Here is a 15,402-nt window from a genome sequence, read left to right as displayed (position 1 = left end):
CAAGCTCTGATGTTCAAGACCTCTAAGGTCTAAATCCTTCTCTCCCCTAATGGGTGAGGGGGGTCAAAAGGTACAAATTTTCAGTTATAAAATGAATAAGTCAGGGGGGTGTAATGTACAGCATTGTGGCTATAGTTAATAATACTGTAGTGCATATTTCAACGGTAGGAGAGTGGATCTTGAATGGTCTCATTACAAGAAAATAAATTTTTTATAACTGTATATGGTGATGGCTGTTAACTGGACTTACTGTGGTGATCATTTAGCAATATATACTAATATCAAATAGGGGAGATCTAAATCCACTTCTGCTTCTGTTTTGCTCACACACACATACTTATGAGCATATTTTGAAAAGCATTTGAAGAAGTACTACCTTATGTTCTGGGAACAGCTGCACAGCCCATCCCTGCAAGGGGAGGCCTGCCCAGACCCAGCCTTGAAGAAAACCGCAGGGGCAACTGGGTGATTTCCTTTCCTGCCATTGTCCGACTCAGTGGGACTCCTGCTGACACCCTCCCCTCTCTGGTACACACCCCAGCTCCCAAGGAGCAACATGGCTTTTATCTTCAGGCTGGCCATTTACTTTATCATGCCCAAGGATCTTTCCAGCAGCTTGAGGGGAGGAGAGAATTTTTTTCAATGTACTTTACCATTTTAATGGACTATAGGGGAAAAGAGAGACTGAATTTTTTTTTTAATTGAGGGGTCAGTGACATAACATTATATTAGTTTCAGGTATACAACATAAATGATTTGATATTTGTATATATTGCTAAATGATCACCACAGTAAGTCCAGTTAACAGCCGTCACAATACACAGTCACAAAACAAATTTTTTTCTTGTAATGAGACCGTTCAAGATCCACTCTCCTACCTTTGAAATATGCACTACAGTTTATTAACTATAGTCACCATGCTGTACATTACACCCCCATGACTTATTCATTTTATAACTGAAAATTGGTACCTTTTGACGCCCCTCACCCATTAGGGGAGGGGAGAATTCTTGGCCTTATGAGACAAGCCCTAAGTCTGAATGGGGGGGGGGGTCAGGGGAGTGGGGAAAAAACTGAAGAGGAAGAGGCTGTGTCCCTGGGGGTTCCCAGTCTGAAGAACAGGAAGAGGCTGTGCCTCTATACTCAGTATCCTAGTGCTGTTTTTTCCCTCCATAGCCCCCTTTCCCCTCCTCAGGGGGTCCTGCTGAGCACTTCCTGTTACACAATGGGGAGCTGGAGGTGGGGTAGGAGGGGAAAGGAAGTGAAGGGGGAGGATTAGGAAGAAGGCTGAGAGCAAGCCTCACTGGAAACCTGTAGCACAACCTCCAGGGGGCAGCGGCGGGGCTGGAACGGCCCTCCTCTAGAAGGTAAGGGACGGGTTGGGCCACAGGCTGGACTGATGGAGAAGTCAGCCTCTGCTCCTCAAACGTGGGGTCCCACCTGGGGTCCCACACCAGCACGAGCATTTCCATTTAAATTCTACCATTAAAACCACCCTTATACTTTCATTCCTTTGGGTCTTCAATTCAGCAAACAACTGCTTACTGCGGGGGTGTAAGGTATTGCTTTTGGGTGTCAAGAGGGCATTTTGGTTTTCCAGAGCCTCTATCAAATGCCCCCAGGAGCTTCCCTGGTGGCGCAGTGGTTAAGAATCCACCTGCCAATGCAGGGGACACGGGTTCGAGCCCTGGTCCGGGAAGATCCCACATGCCGCGGAGCAACAAAGCCCGTGTGCCACAACTACTGAGCCTGCGCTCTAGAGCCCGCGAGCCACAACTGCTGAGCCCACGCGCCACAGCTACTGAAGCCCACGTGCCTAGAGCCCGTGCTCCGCAACAAGAGAAGCCACCGCAATGAGAAGCCCGCGCACCGCCACAAAGAGTGACCCCCGCTCACCGCAACTAGAGAAAGTCCGCGCACAGCAAAGAAGACCCAATGCAACCAAATATAAAAAAAAAAAAAAATGCCCCCAGAAGGGGGCAACTTAAGACCACCCTTGTGGGGATTAGTTCATTAGATGGGGTGGTGCAGGTGGTAGTGGGGAAAACATGTGGAATTCCAAGAGAAGCCTTTTTGGGTGTAGGTGGGGACAGGCTGGTGTTTATAGGGTGAATGGTTATCAGGGGAAGCTTCCAGGAGGAGATGCTCTGGAGCTTGGAGGGCCTCAGATTGAAGGGGAAATTGCAGTCTCAGCCCTATAGCCCTTGAACAAGCCCAGGTGGCCGAAAGCAAAGTGGTGATGACAACAAAGCCTACTCACCTGCTACATCCCAATCTCGGTTCCACTCTCTCCCTCCCTCATCCACCGCCCATAACATGCCCCAGTCCCACCTTTCTGTCAATTCATCCTACAAAGTGAACACCTGAATGCAGTTTATGGGCTTCCCCACCCCACCCCACCTTCTCCAAAGTACCTGTGTTTTAATGGCAAACTTTGTAAGTAAGTCCCAGAAGAATGACTCCAAAGCTGTACAAGATATTCTAAGGCAGAGTCTTCCCTCTGGCACCTCATCCTCAAAGGACCTCACATATAGGCAACTGTCAGGGCCATCTACCTTCTTAAGCCTCAATATCCTCAGCTAAAAAAGTGAGCAGCAGAATCAGGTCGTTTTCCAGGTCCCTTCCAACTCTGATGTATGAGGTCTTAACATTTTGAGATTCCACAGACTCCCATGCTGAGCGCACAGGGCCAGCCAGCCCCTGTTAGTCTGTGGTTTGGCACCACTGCCCAGCAGGCACTTATTAAATCAGTGGGATGTGGTCCCTGCTGGCCTGGAAGGAGAGCACTAAGCTCCAAAAACTTCCTGTAGCAGGCCTCCTTCCGGGAGTGCCGCTCAGAGGGGTGAGGAACGAAACCATTCAGGTCTCTGGCAGGGCTCCAAAATCCTGTTCGCTAGTACTTTTGCCCTGTCTGCACGGAGAACCAGTGACTGAAAACATCTGGAGGCCTGATCGAAGACCTGGGTGACTTCTCTCTCCTTCCTCTGGGGGTGGCTGTTCTTGACCCTGGTAATCCAGGTTGACCTTTGCCAATGCCCCTTCCCATCCAATCTTCTGTACTTCATTGGGCAACAACCCTCTAATGAAATCCACATGAATCCAGCTGCTAACAGCTCCTGGAAGGGCTGTAGGATTTAACGCCTGCCCTGCATTCCTTGAGCCCTAGTAGCAAGGGGAAAGAGGGCTGAGACCCAGCTCTTGCGGCTCTGGATCTTACAGTTGAATTGTGGAAAAAGGGAGCAGGTGGGAAGAGAGAAATGCCAATGATGAGGGCCTGCTAAAGGCGGGGAAGGCAGCTGCAGGCGAGGAATGCACGGGGTAGTGACAGGGTTGCTGGGTGGCCCAGCTGAGCCCCCCAGGCTCAGGCCTGCCCCTTGCCAGTGGCCTCAGTCATGCTGACAACCACGCTGACCCTGGGAGTCAGGACTGGGCTGGGAGGTTGGAGTGTATGTCACTGACATGGTGGCCCAGGGTTGCCTGTCCTTCCTTTCCCTGTTGTGACTGGGGATTTGTTCCAATGTTCCTTGGGTCTCGAATTATCTTAGGAAATATTTACTGAGCACCTATAACATATGTGCCTGGTGCCAGGGAAAGATACATTAGCGAGTACAGTCATCCTTTGTTATCCGCGGAGGATTGGTTTGAGGACCCACTGAGGATACCAAATTCCGAGGGTTTGAGTCCCACCATCGGCCCTCGATATCCACGGATATGGTGGGCCGATTGTGTAGCAGACTCCACTCCTGCGCTCCAGTCCCACTTGCTTGTATATCTTGTCCGCTACAAGTCACTACGTCTCAGGCACACCGGTGGGGTGGGGTGAGGGTGCTTGGAGGTCCAGAGGCAGGAGAGCCACCCGGAAGTGCTGGGTCTCTCTGATTCTGACTCCATCCCTCAGCTTCTCTGGGGTACAGTGCTTGGACACAGGATTCCCTCCAGCTAAGGTCAGAGCTCTGATTCACTCTAGCTTTTCTCCCCACCCAAGGCAAGAGCCCATGAAATAAATACAGCAGGTTAGAAGGAGAGATAAGCTGCTTGAGGTTTATTCATAAAGTATAAGGATGCACTCACTGGGCTTGGCCTTTTTTTTTTTTTTTTTTTTTAAACTCCTTTCCCTTCCTTTCCACCCAGCTGAGATTTTTGCTTGCTCTTCTCTGAGGTCCTCAGCTGATTTTACCAGCCTGTCTGCAATCTGCTATAATGAGCCAAAGACCAGCACAGGCTTCCCTGGAAGCAAAGGTAGTTCACCTCAGAAGCCCTCAAGGATCCTACGGAGGCAAAAGACCCTGATCTGGTGAGTTCAGACCACTGTGGAGCAGAGAAACTGGTGTCCTTCCTGGAGCACCGCCTTCATCTCCTTGAACTGAGCCAACTGGCAGGCCTCACGCAGCCCCAGCCAGCGATAGGCCTGGTGCTCGTGGGAGAGGCGGACCTCCACGTCGTAGTCCTTTACCTCCGCCAGCCAGTAGATGACGGTTTTAGGCTTCTCCCTGGCCACATAATTGAGCTCCCTTCTGAATCCCTCAATGATGGTCAGCTGGCCTGCTTCTATGCCTGCTTCCTCCTGAGCCTCCCGAAGGGCTGTTTCCAAGTCACTTTCTCCTGGTTCCACATGGCCTGGTTAGGAGAAAAGAAGAGGAGGTGGATATAATCTTCAACAAAGCTGGATTTTCCAGGTCAGATGATTTAAAGCTGGGGTCTCTGGCGACTTTTCTATGTGTTGCTAAGCTTTGGCAATATCCTAACATGCCTAGGAATGGGGTACAGGGCAGGCAGTGTCTGGCTCTGTGGTGTCTGGGCAATCCCTCTTCCCCACCCCATCGTCTCTACAGAGAGTGAAACAAACCATGTATTTGGCAAGTCTGGTCTAGAATACTGCTCTTCGATGGTGAGAGAGACAGCCTCCCTCAGACCTCTGCTTTATTTTTCTTTGGAGTTCTCTTCATCCCATATTCTCAGGGAGACCCTTCCCTGGGACACCTTAATGTGATTTTCCCAAGGAGGGGCAGTCCTTTCTTGCCAGGTGGGAGCTGGCTGAAGAGGGAGCACTTCACCTACAATGCACAGTGAAGACTTAACACTGTCTGCAGTTGGTCCCTGAAGTCCCAGGGCCAACAGTCTGTCTCCAAACCCTGCACCGAGGCACCGGCAGCTGTTTCCAAGTAGCTATCAAGGCTCTTCCAAACTGTTTTCATCTTTCTAACTGAGCAAGGCCAGATTCCAGTTTCATAGGGAAAGTCCTGATGGGAACTTAGACTAAGGACAAGCTGAGAGCCAGTTCTAAGAAAATTTGTTGGCAAGGCCCAAACGCAAACAGACAACTGCCAAGAAACTGTTGTAAGAGAACTTGAAGCTCTGCAGACTAGGAGCAGCCCTCAGCTTTGCCTCGAGCCCTCCCTGCAAATTCTCAGCTTGCCCAGGGGCAGCCAAGAAGGCCTGGGAGGGGTCTGGCAGCCTCGGTCAACACATGGCTCCAGCAAGTTGCTGGGGGCCTCCTGGTTCAGGAGCTCATAGAGAGCAGGAATTCTTAGCTGTTCTCTTCTTAGTTCAAAGACAGGGCTACATCCTAGCCTCCTCCTTCCCAGGGGTCCTCAGAGCAGTGCCCTGAGTCAGCTGCTGCTGCACAGCTCCCACAGAAAGCAGCCAGGAGCTTGGACTTAAAAGCCCATTTTCGTTCATGGCTGCTAGGGAATTTTCTCTGTATAGCACCTCATACAGCCACGGACACAAAGACAGGTAGGTAACGCACCAGGGGAGGAAGGTGGGAGGGATGCTGGTGGTGAGACAGGTGACGCTGATCCAGGATGCCCGACCTTCCCTCAGAACTGTGTGGGAGTCTCTGAGCACACCCTGCCCAGCAGCATCTATTCAGCATTCTGCCCAGCAGTGTTAACAGGGTAACTTCTCCCCCAGGCCCAAGCAGGGAAAAATTCAGAGAGGTCCTTTGAAATCTTTCAGCGAGAGGGATCGTGCAGTGTGACTCAGGTGATCAGGAGGCAAGTGTGAATATTCCTATTCATAGTATCGGTGACACTTCTGTCTCTTTTTTTTCACCTTGTTTCTCCTCAGTGAAACTTGAATGTGCAAATTTTATTTCCTATTCCCACTTCCTTGTTTTCCTCCAACCCTGGAGTCTTGTTCACCCCTCCCTGACCCCACTCGCTCCCTTCTGTCTGGGGGCTGTTCACTATGGGCTCCTGACCTGTAGCCCAGTAATAACTTGACCCCAAGGTCCCCAATTCCCAGCCCAGTGCCTCTTCCCCTACCCAGCCGTTCACCACAGAGGCTCTGGTGACTGATGCAAGAAAACCAGGTGTTATGACTTCCCTGGCAGTCCAGTGGTTAAGACGCCGTGCTTTCACTGCAGGGGGCACGGGTTCAATCCCTGGTCGGGAACTAAGATCCCACATGCTGCACGGCGCGGAGAAGAGGAAAAAAAAAGGAAAGAAAACCAGGTCTTGCTTCTGCCCTGGAATTCAGCCACAGAGTTCTATTTCCAGTTCTTCTCTGGCCTGGCATGGAGACTTTGTATGTAGAAAGGATCAAGAGCTCCTGCCCACCCCACCCCCTCCTGCTACACAATCACTGGGAAGCAAGCCTTGCAGGGTGCCTGGCAGGGTGGATTTCTGAACAGTGCTTGGCATTTCCCCAAAGCCCGCCCCTCTGGCCTCGCACCTTTGGGAGGAGTCCAGTGATGAATGCCATCTGATGCCTGCAGCAGTAGAAACTCAACTGCAGTGTTGTCCATCTTGGGAATGAGACATCTTCGGAAGATGATCAAGCCACATGCTCTCAGGGCCATGGTCTATCTGAAGGCGTAACAAAAAAGATGTTCGAAGTTACACAAAACAGGAAGATCCATACTGGGGGCAGCACTCTGGTACTGCGGAGTAGCACAGACCAGCTAACAGTGACCTCATCACCTACAGACAAAGGCAGCATGCTGAGAACCAATGGGGGGAAACCAGGAGTCAGAGACAGGCCTTTGTGTGTAACTGCAGGACCTTGGTCCCTACCTGTTAGTGTAGCTCTATCCCAACTCCTCCAGGTCTCCCAGCTAAAACAGGGCTGGTGTGTGTATATAGAGACTGGAGATCCTCAGAAGCAACCCCACTGAAACTGGAGAGATGCAGGGAATGGGAGAGATGCAGTACAATATTATCATCAAATTCACAATCCCATTTCCCTCAGCCTCCAACCTGAGTCTCTGGAGCAAAGAGACCCCAACAATGTGGTTTCTGATGGCTCAGAGGGGTCATTTAGAAAGGGTAGCTTAGTGTACTAAAAATTTATTATTGATTTTTTTTTCAATCTTTTATCCGTTTTGGAATGTTATACATTCACATGGTTCAAAACTCAAAATATAAAGGGGAACACATGGTAGAAAGTCTCTTTCCTACCCCATCAGAGGTGAACTAGCAGAGTAGTCAAGAGAGTGAACCTGGAGCCTGGGTTCAAGTTCTGGCTCTGCCACTTATTCACTGTGTGATTAGCTCCTAAGCCTGTTTCCATAGCTGTAAGACAGGATAGTAATAGCTCTACTGTAAAGAGCTGCTATGAGGATTACATGACTTAACTTTTGTAAAGTGCTTTAGAACAGTGCTTGGAATGTAATCTCAGTAGATTTCATTATGCACAGACAAATGTCTGAAGGATACACATCATTAATACTGTTTTCTGGGGGGGATGAGATTATGGGGAGACTTCCATTTTCTGCTCCATATATATCTGTATTATTTAGAAATTTACAGAGAACATTTATTATTTTTATAATCAGAAATACAATGAAGACAGACTTTTTTAGTCTTTTCCATTTAGCCTTTTTTCCATTTCAGAAAAAAATGTCAACAACAACAAAAGACAGGAAGGGAGTAGGAATATCTGCAGAAGTGAAAAAAAAATTCATCATCTGAAGGAGGACATGTAATCAAGGTAACAAAAAATATGGAAGATCCTTTATGTGAAGCCCTGCAAAAGAAAAACTTGTACCATTTGTTCACTCGACAAATATTCATTGAGTACCTACTATGTACCAAGTACTGTGCTTGGCCTTTGCCCTCACAAGAATATAGAATATAGTTTATATTCTAGTGGAAGAGGCAGACTTTAATCAAATAGTTAAGCAAATTTAAAAATAATTGCCAATAAGGTATGTGCTCCAAAGGGGAAATGTGTGATTGGTAACTTAACCCTGACTGAGGGATCAAGGAATGCTTCCTGGAAGAAGGGATGTTTGAGCAGAGAAGTAAAGGATGAGTAGAAGGTAAGCTGTCAAAGGGAAAGAGGAGAGAAAATTTGTTCCAGGTAGAGGGAACAGCATGGGCAAAGGTTCCGAGGTGAGACAGCAGAACTGAAAGAAAACCAGGTGTCTCAAATGCAGCGGAGGCCTGAGAGAGTGGCCCAGGCAGGGAGAAGCCCAAGTCGGAGGGTCTCATCTCCAAGATTCCAGGGCCAAAGAAGGAGCTGCTGCTCACAGGTGGCAGAGCTGATGCTGAAAGGATGGCTGGAGTAGACGCTGATGGTCTCCATGGCCCCCTTGTTGGTGCTCAATCAAGATGAGCTTGCATTTGTCAAAGGCATAAAAATCAGACTCAAATCACAACCTGTTCCAGGGCAATTCTCAGGACTACCAACAGATGGTAATGTTACTCTAGAGAACAGTGGTTCCTTACCCAAAAAACCAAGCACACCCAACACTGTGACCTTTCCAAACCTTTCTACACCTGTAATGAGAGTTTTTAAGGATTGGAAATAATCTCAAAATGGGTTTTTGAAATGGTCTGTGCTCTCATTTCCTGTTGGTGGGAGATTAAATTAGCATATCCCCTTAGGAGGACAATTTGGTAATAATTATCAAAACATAAAATGCACATTCCCTTAGACCCAGGAATTCCAATTCTAGGCATACTGACATAGAAATACATGTTTAAGATGTACACACACACACAAAAAGAAAAAAAGGGCAGAAACAAATATCAATATGGGAATGGTTAAATAAGTACAGTATTTCATCTATATGATGGAAGATTATGAGGCCTTTAAAAAAATGAGGTAGAGTCAAACGTGCTGCTTGTAAAAAGATTTTCAGTGGAAAAAGAATGGCTCATACCAGTATGTAAAGTATGGTTCTTTTTGAGTTTAAAATTCATATGTAAACTGGTATCAGGCTTCTACTAAATATGGTGTTCTGTTTCCCTGGCCTCCCTATTTATGCTGAGAACGTTCCTTATTCTGGAAGCCAGAAGGAACCCTGTCACCAAAGAACTGGTGAAGCAAGATTTCAAATGACTGGTTCCAGGTTTAGGCAGAAACAGGTACCTGATCCCATGCTTTCCTATCAAGATGCTCAGTAAGTATTAGCAAGTTATAGGTGTAGGGCACCTGGCCCCTGCTTCGAGTGGAGTCCCATGGAATGGATGTTGGAACCCCTCAATAAGCTTAGGGATCCCAGACTAGTGGGCACAGTGCCCTCCCTCCACACCACTGCCATCGCCAATACAGCATGAGGAAACAAAGATGCTGCATGGGGGGCCAAGAAAGACAGGCCTGGGGTGGCCATGTGGAACTACTGGGGAGACGGGAGCAGGCCAATATTTTCCTTTGGGGAGGAGGCTTAGGTCACTGACAGGGGTGCACCCAGCAAAACTGTATCTCAGTAGATACCCGTATTCAGTGGTGACCACATCTAAGAAGCAGACTGACCAACGGTTCATCTTGATGGAACAAGAAGAGCTAGGATCAGATAGATGCTCACTTTCTCTCTATGCTCTGCACCCACAGAGAGGCCAAAAATGCAGAACTCCTATTTGCCCTTCAATTGCTTGGCTTGAGCCAGCTGTCCTCTAGAATTTCTCCTTCCTTCCCCATCCATTTAACCACCTCCTCATCCTTTCAGCAACAACTCAGATGTCACCTCTTCTGTGAAGCCTTCTGGCTTCTAATCACTCCAACTTCTGGGCCTTTAACATGGCTTGAATAATCTTCTACTGTAGGGTTTGATAAGAGAAACAGAACACTATGAGCAACGGTAAAGTAAGAATTTAGTATAGGGATTAGACCTTGTCCAATTAGGAAGTTGATGGAGAAATCCACACAACTCTGTCACTTCTGCATCTGGTGTTAGGCCTGAAGTCTCTGTAAGTCGGTGAGGCCAGCAGTTGGGAAGGAAAGCTGGCTGTGAAGTGGAGGAGAGAAAGAACTGGAACCTGTGAGAACAAATCGACTTCTGTTCACTGTCTCCAAGCTCACTGACTCGGGTGAGTTGCAGGAGAAGCAAGGGCCCTTTGCCACAGAGCTGAACGTACATCTAGCCTAGGACTCTCAGAGCAGCTGAAGGAGGAGATTCAGCAGGCATTGGGGAGCTGCAGGCCTGGGTGCTGTCCTGCACCACCAAGGTGAGCCAGCAGATCAGTGTCAAAAGGTATGCACTGCCATCATGCCCAGTATCCTTCACAGTGTACTGGCTGCTACTTCACTTCAGTTTTCCAAATATTGCACAAAATTTTCTTGAGGTCAACCCCAGTTGGAACCATACAGGAAGGGAATCCTGGGAAACTCGGTTCCAGCTCAGCTAAGTGGACACAGTACAAAGCCACCACAAGCACGCATGCCTAGTATGGTAAATCTCTGTCTGTACCTCTGGCAGGTAAGAGCCAGACTATGAGCTGTCTCCTGGGACCCAGCACAGCAGCTCTCAACAGATGTTCATTGACTCAACAGAACTGTCTCCCCACCTCCCACTCAAACAAATGTTCAGGGTACGTTCTGGGACTTTGGGAAATAGCCCAGTGTTTTCCTGAGGAGTGCCATTTACATAAAAGTCAATGGAGCTATTGTTGGAGGTTTTCTGTTTTTCTGGAGACCACGGAGCTGAAACTGTCCTGGGGTTTGAAAGTAGCCAGATTTCTCTCTCTCTCCCTCATACACACACACACACACACACACACACACACACGTTCTGGCACGCACAAACTCTGAGTGGATTCAAACCTCAGGGGGTTAAAGAACACAGCGTCTAATATGCAAAGATGCCTGCAGCCAGGATTGCGGAGGTGAGAACTCCAGGCTGACAGCAGGCAATTCACACTTCAGAAAAGTGGCAAAGTGCCTTAGGTGGTTAAAAAAACCTGAACAAAAAAACCCTCAATGTCATCAGAAGGTTCCAGAAGCTAATGAAAAGTACTCTTGGCTTTCTCTATAGATACAATTCCCTCACAGCCTAGGAGGTTCAGGACTTAGGTGCCAAAACATAATTCACAGATAATGGCTATACTGATGTGCTGTGTTCCAATATTTTCATCAAATTAATTAGAGTGCTACTGCAAGCATAGTTCAACCCCCAAAGCCCTCATAAATGTACCTTTACATACAGAAAGAGCTCTCCAAATCCTACCCCCCGACTTGTTCCTCCTAGTGTAAAATCCCTCTAGCAGAAACAGTATTTCACCCCACCATGTTATCAATTAAGCATCTACCCTGTGCAAGGTTCTTTACGTATATCTTTTCTAATGCTCAAGACAACTCTTCACAATAAGCATTATTATCTCCAGTTTACGATGAGGAAACTGAGATTCAGAAAGTTTAAAATACTTGCCCAAAGGCATAGCTGGTCTGTGAATGCTGAGATTTGAATTCAAGTAAGTCTAACTCCAAAATCTGTATTTTTTTCCCTTTATACTGCTTTGCTTACCGTGAAAGAGCAGGGCTTAGGGCACAAGTGGCCCTGAGAGAGGACACGAAAATGATTTATAAAATCATTTCCAGTTCCAAAATTCCCACACTTTGATCTATATTCATATGGAGGATTTTAAATATGTCTAACTGGACTCCTTTCCACAGAAGAGGTTTTAGCTGGAGGGTGGTATAGATGAAGGTCTTGGTGCCCAAAGACAATCCTGGAGGGGTAAAGTGTAGTCTGAGGCCCCTAAACTTTGTGTCTCTGATAAAGGTTTCTATGCCTCTTCTGCTTTTTTTCTGGGAAGCAGGAACCTATAACCACACGTTCAAAACCATACCGAGTAGCCTGAGGGTTCCCAAGCACCAAGTACTGGGGACACACTGGATGCTAGCCTGGGGCAAGCACACAAATTCCTAACTTAGGGCACTGGTGTCCTGGAAATTTGCCCAGGCCACTCCACTGCGAGGAGGAAGGCCAACTCTGCCTACCCACAAGCAACTTTGTGACTGCTTATGTTTCCCTCACTTCCCACATCACAGTGGTCTTTTCTCCAATTCTCCAAGTCCCTTCTTCCCTTTCAAAGGAGTGGACAGAAATGAGGCTCCCATCTTTGAATAAAGCTCTCTCTTATAACAACAGCAAAAAGATAAAACTAAAAAGAAAGAAAGATAAAAGCTCCCAACTACCATAAATTGAATAAAAATGTTCCCTCAACTGCACCTTTCCCTGGACATCTGCCACTCTCTTTTCTCACAGAGACCAAGCTGCTGAGTCATCTTGCTATCTTTGCCATTTGGCTGAGGGAGGAAACAGGAGATTTCACCTGTAATGACATGAATATTGGCTTCTAGGATGAAGCCAAGTCAGACAAGCTGGGGACAAAAATCATTTCTAGTGAAGGAGATCTGTTAAATGGCCTATTAGTGCCATCTGCTGTACAATTCTGGAAAGCAAACACGGGGAATTCTAATACTAGAGCCTGAAAGGATTCATTCGCTCATCTAATGTCTGTTGAGTGCGTCCCATTCCACAGGCAGTGTAACAGGATTGAAAAGTAGATAGGAAGCTGAATACTAGTGAAAGTGGAAGATGTTTAAACAGACAAGTTACCAAATGTGTTTTTTGCATCACAAGGGTATGTGTAAGATGTAAATGTAGCAAAGAAGGGGTGATATCTTTAGGTCAAGGGGTACGCCATAAGGATTTTGAGGGATGACTAGGAGTTTACCAAGCAGAATAAAGGTGGCAAGGGACACTCCAGGCCAAGGGAGGAGTGTGAGCAAAGACCCTCAAGCACAAGATGACATTCCATTGATAAAACTTAGTTTCTATCCTGTAGGCAATGAGGAGCCTTGGACTGGTTTTGGACATGGCTGTAGTATGGTTAGGTTGACATTTTACAGAGACATTCTGACAGCAAGGAAAGTGGAGAAAGAATTAGAAGGCAAGGAGGCCAACCAGTTACAAGCCTGTTGCCAACAGTCCAGATGACAAATGATACAGAGTCAAATTAAGGCAGAGGCAGTGAGAAAGGAGAGGAAGGGATGAATTTGAGAGGTCTCAAAGAGAAAATCAACACTATTTGATGTTTCATTGTCCAAGGGAGAGGGAAAGGGAGAGGTATTTGGTTTGAGTGACTAGGTAGAAGTAGGAGTAGAATGTACGCAAATGATTCCTGTTTGGGACAAGTTGAATTTGAAGTGCTATAGACTACCCACAAAGTAAATGGACACATGCGTCTAGAGTTCAGTGATCACCTCACCCCATCTCTTCATTTCCCAAGGCTGAAATTTCCTGTTAGAGAAAGATTTTGCTTCCACTGTAGGTATCTCTGCAGCCCACCTCCCTCCATTTGGGTAAAGCTGCTTGTACATCTGGTATTCCAAGTATTTTCATCCTCTTTCAGTCAGAAACAGCACGGCACAACACAGAAAAGCATGGCTGGCTTCGCAGTGCGACTTAGCTCCCTAATTTAACAGTGTCTTACTCTGAGCAAAATACTTAACTTTTCTAGGCCTCATTTTCCTCATCTTACAAACAAGGAAACAAAAACCTACTATTCACAGTTGCTGTAGAGTTTAAAATAAATGATGTATATGTAGGGTCTGACATAGACGTACTGAATATACGAGTCACGCTTACCCCTGTATCATACAAGATTATCAGAAAGCTTCTCTATGTTATGTTTTAAGGGCATGCTCTTAGCTTTTATTGACAGTTGAATCAAGAAATAGCTTTTCACATTTTCTGCAAAACTACCGGTGATCACACCATGTATATCCCTGATGGCCCCACAAGATAAATTCCTCTTGATATAGCTACTAGGAAGAAATTCCACTCTTTTGAAGAATGTGTTGCTTCCTGAATTATTAGTTATTTAACTGACAAGTTTTGAACTAAATTGGGTACTCAGTTACAGTACATCTGCTGGCTCCATTGGCTAGTATATTTGCTTGTTTCTATTATGAAGATAATAGCTATCATTTTTGGAAGAGTTACTACTTGTCAGGCATTGTGCCAAGTGCTTTACCTTTGTTATTTCACTTAATCTTCACAACAACCCCACGAGGCACTACTGCCAGTTTTCAGAAGAGGAAAAAGGAAATTACAGCTCAGACATGTGTCTGGGTAGTGACTCAAAAGCAGATCTGCCTGTCTCCCAACATCACTGCTCTCAACCTCGACTCCACATTAGCTACATTTGCCTATTTGATTGCATTCAGTTTATTTTAATTTGTCATTCATATATTTTCCCCTTAGGAGATATAATAAATACATAAGGTCCAAACTAAGCCACAACAAGGAAAAAGGAAGTTATTTTTTTCGGTAGTGGGACTCTCGTGTGACTTTATTTCTGCTATAATTGCCACGATATTATCCATTCAATAAATGAAGCAATTAGAAAATATAAAACCTCTTTTGGAAAGTAGGCAGGGTTTAAAAGGTAACAACAATGTTAAAACTGAGGCCCAAGGAGGGGAAGGAATGGCCCTCGGGTCGCTGGGTCCTACACCCGGAACTCTGGGCTTCCGACGACCCACCCGATCACCACTTGCATGAGGGCAAGCAAGGCTCGTGGGGCCACTGATCCCTTCTCCCTACGCATACAGGAAAACTGAGGTCCTGCGAGCGTCTGGGGCCTGGCCTAACCACGCCCCACTGCCAGCTTGGAGGAGGGAACGACCACCTCTGACCCCACAGCGACGGGAGGTTAGTCAGCTGCAGACTTCCATGGCTCCGAGCCTCACTTCCGCCGCGGAGAACTAAAGACAATGGACCCTCCCTAAGGTTACTCACCTTCCGAAGTGGAATGAGGCAGGAGGCGGGCCTTGAACGGAGACCGGGGGTACGTCGACCAATCCGGAGAGCTCGATTGCGCTTTGGGCGACCAACAGCTCCGGGCAGAAGGATTCTGGACCCGCCTCAAAGGTGAGGTTCTCTCACTTAGAACATCGCGAGATCTTCACTTAAGCTGAGTAATTGGTTGAAAGATCGAAAGACGGAAATTGAGAGTTACGCCCACCGTTTCATTAGTTCCCTGATTGGTCTTCTAGAAGAGAAGGCGGCCCACGTCCACGAGTTCCCTGGATGCCCATTGGTGAATGGTGCTGGTCTGCCAGCGCGCGGGCGTCGGCGCGGGCGTTCGAACCGGCGCTTGGCGGTGTTACCATGGGGATGCGGCCTGGCGGCAGGCTCAAGCTAGTGAGCTGACAGCACGCCTCGGT

At 47.2% G+C, this 15,402-nt stretch overlaps 1 protein-coding gene across 1 annotated transcript; it reads right to left on the bottom strand.

Moving 5' to 3' along the window:
- Positions 1-4,035: 4,035 nt before the first annotated feature.
- Positions 4,036-15,070, bottom strand: NUDT2 (nudix hydrolase 2). The gene is made up of 3 exons (XM_061199267.1): positions 14,975-15,070; positions 6,676-6,809; positions 4,036-4,617 (listed from the first exon to the last, which is right to left on the bottom strand). The coding sequence occupies exons 2-3, from the start codon at positions 6,800-6,802 to the stop codon at positions 4,301-4,303; spliced, it is 444 nt and encodes a 147-aa protein (XP_061055250.1). The 5' UTR covers positions 6,803-6,809; positions 14,975-15,070; the 3' UTR covers positions 4,036-4,300.
- Between the last annotated feature and the right edge of the window lie 332 nt (positions 15,071-15,402).

This window comes from Eubalaena glacialis, chromosome 9, assembly GCF_028564815.1.
Source record: "Eubalaena glacialis isolate mEubGla1 chromosome 9, mEubGla1.1.hap2.+ XY, whole genome shotgun sequence".
NCBI lineage: Eukaryota > Metazoa > Chordata > Mammalia > Artiodactyla > Balaenidae > Eubalaena > Eubalaena glacialis.
This window is presented reverse-complemented; position numbering and strand designations above follow the sequence as displayed.

What these genes read in the sequence shown, in the direction of transcription:
- NUDT2 (XM_061199267.1), bottom strand. Translation starts at nt 6,802, where the DNA reads ATGGCCCTGAGAGCATGTGGCTTGATCATCTTCCGAAGATGTCTCATT. An exon ending in TCACTGGACTCCTCCCAAAG is followed by an intron (nt 4,618 to 6,675) that starts GTGCGAGGCCAG and finishes TCTCCTAACCAG; the next exon opens with GCCATGTGGAACCAGGAGAA.